We start from the raw sequence: 2,438 nt of genomic DNA, 5'->3' as shown, positions 1-2,438 counted from the left end.
AAAAAAAAAAAAAAAAAAAAAAAAACAGATAGAAACGCATTGTACAAAAGCAAAGAATGAAATGACGAAATGTCGATGTCGACATCACGCAATTGTGAGCTTACATCGATAATTATATATATGCTCGCTCAAATTATTAGCTATCAGTCGGAAATCTTGGCCGATTTTCGAACAATGGGAAAAAGAATCGCTCTAATCAATCGTGAAACAACGTACGTAAGCTCTTTACGTATACTTATCAATCACGATTGACCTGTAAAATGTATCCCTAAAAAAAATTGTATTATAATTTTTATCACGCGTTAAGGCGAATTCTCAAATTTATACTATATAAATTATATGTATATTTATATGCTATAAGGTCGAGCATAAATATTTCTTTTAAAAAGAAGAAACTTTTGAAATGAATTATGCTTTGGCGTGTTGGAAGAAGAGAATCTTAAAATTTAATCTAAGAATATTTCCATTCTCTCTTTCTCTTGTCAATATTAAGAAATGAAGAAATGAAAAATATTAAGAAAAAGAAATTTGTTTTGGTATTTTACAAAGGTATTTATCATTTCGCGTGTACATCACGTTAATAAATCCTTTTCCATTCAAGTTTTCCATTTGAATGTGAAAATTGAATTAAATTAAATTAATTAAAGAGAGGAACAATAATGGTACGAGCTTAATGATTTATCGACACGGCTTCCACTCGAATTAATTATGGATTTGTTCAAATTTCTACGATCAGAATGTGTGATATATGGAAGGATGTGCGTGTGTATGTATGCAAATATAAACGGGTGACAAGTTTTGTCTGACGAATTCGTTTCGTAACACCGTGCCACTTTACACTTTCTCCTTTCCCCAAATTTCCATGAATTAATTCTGTAAAATTATGCATCGGCCTGACGTATGATAATTTACATATAGGATATGTATATATATTTAAATGGTGTCTCCTCGTATTTAATTTTACGAAAGCATTTCCACGGAATTGTAACGATTTTTTACGCGTGCGTTTCCATGTAAATATTGGAATAAATTGTCGAAAGATACGTTAACGTTGAGTTTCATTGGAAATTGTGCAACAGGACGCAATCTTTTGTGAATGGATTATCCTTCCTTTGGTAAAATGGACGAACGAAATGGAAAATTAAAGTTAATTTTGAGAAATAAAGTTGAAAGAAATTGAAAGAAGAAAATTAGAGAAATTGGGATAAAGGGAAATGGAGAAATCATTTGTCAACGATGAAAACTTGTGCATACATCTTTCATCGATGGAGAAAACGTATTTTACCGCAAATGACATTCATGGTTCCATTTTCTCTCCGTGATATCGGCTGTGAAGTCACGATTCTCATATTTTCACGTCACGTCACGATATGTTTGTGAATATTGAAACGAAGCATACTTTTTCACGCCTCGAATGAATGATCCGATACAGAACAGAGAATCGAGTTGCCCGTTTTAATTTCCACAAGAATATTAACTCGAATAATAATGCATAATCTGTTATTCTGAAATTATATTCGATTTGATTAAGTACACGATTTGAAGCACATATTTAAATTAATTACTTTTCAATTTATCGAGCATATCATTATAAAGTCTTGCAGCGTGGCGCTACCCAACGTAAGTTTGATCAAAGCTACATGGCAGTAATTCGATTTCTCATCTTTCTTCACTTTCGTCTTCTTGAGATCGATTTGAAATTGAACACCGAATTCCACCTGAAACGCGGAACAAATTTTCGAGGCAATGCTGGTCGATTAAAAAGGGAATTTTTAAATTTTTAAAAAGAAATGTTGAAAAAAAAATAGAAATATTTTCAGAATAAACATTTCTGTTATACAATTAAATTTAAAAATTTTTGTTTTAAATAAACGAATTGGACAAATAATTTTGCGTGAAAATATTTGCAATTGTAAAATCCTATCGGATTGAATCGAAATCCTCGATATTCTGAAATAAGATATTTCCAATCGAAAACACGTAAGATTTCTCAAATATACCTTCTTTTTTTCTGGAACCAATAGCTGCCTGTTCTCGTCGAGATTCAAAAAGGAAAATCTGATTTGATCGGATCGCTTAAGATTTCCACCGTATATCGCCAAATGCTCGTTCGGCAAAAGTTTGTCGTCGAAATCCACTCTTCCCTCCATTTTTTTGCTGCTTTTTCCGATGCTTCTCTCTTTTTTTTCATTGTTTTTTTCGTTGCTTTTTTCGTTGTTCTTTTTATTCTTCGTTTGTTTTCGAAAAGACTTTGAATTTTCCATGTTGTGAAGAATCTCACCCTCTAACACATCGATAAAAGAAAGTTGGAAGACTAATGAACACGATCCCGTGTTTTGTATCTGAAATATTTAAAACAATCATCTCAAGTCTTTATTTTTTCGCTTTAATTCATCTCATTATTAAGATCATAATGAATTACTCGATCACAGATTAAA

General features: G+C 31.5%; 1 protein-coding gene across 1 annotated transcript in view; it reads right to left on the bottom strand.

Moving 5' to 3' along the window:
* Positions 1–1,568: 1,568 nt before the first annotated feature.
* LOC102681621 overlaps positions 1,569–2,438 on the bottom strand; it is a 4,284-nt gene continuing 3,414 nt past the window's right edge. The window contains exons 2-3 of the mRNA XM_031508315.1: positions 1,909–2,342; positions 1,569–1,749 (exon numbers count right to left, since the gene is read on the bottom strand). Of these exons, the coding sequence (XP_031364175.1) occupies positions 1,569–1,749; positions 1,909–2,342 (615 nt within the window). The remainder of the gene's footprint in view (positions 1,750–1,908; positions 2,343–2,438) is intronic.

This window comes from Apis dorsata, unplaced genomic scaffold (genome assembly GCF_000469605.1).
Source record: "Apis dorsata unplaced genomic scaffold, Apis dorsata 1.3 scaffold_82, whole genome shotgun sequence".
Taxonomy (NCBI): Eukaryota; Metazoa; Arthropoda; class Insecta; order Hymenoptera; family Apidae; genus Apis; species Apis dorsata.
This window is presented reverse-complemented; position numbering and strand designations above follow the sequence as displayed.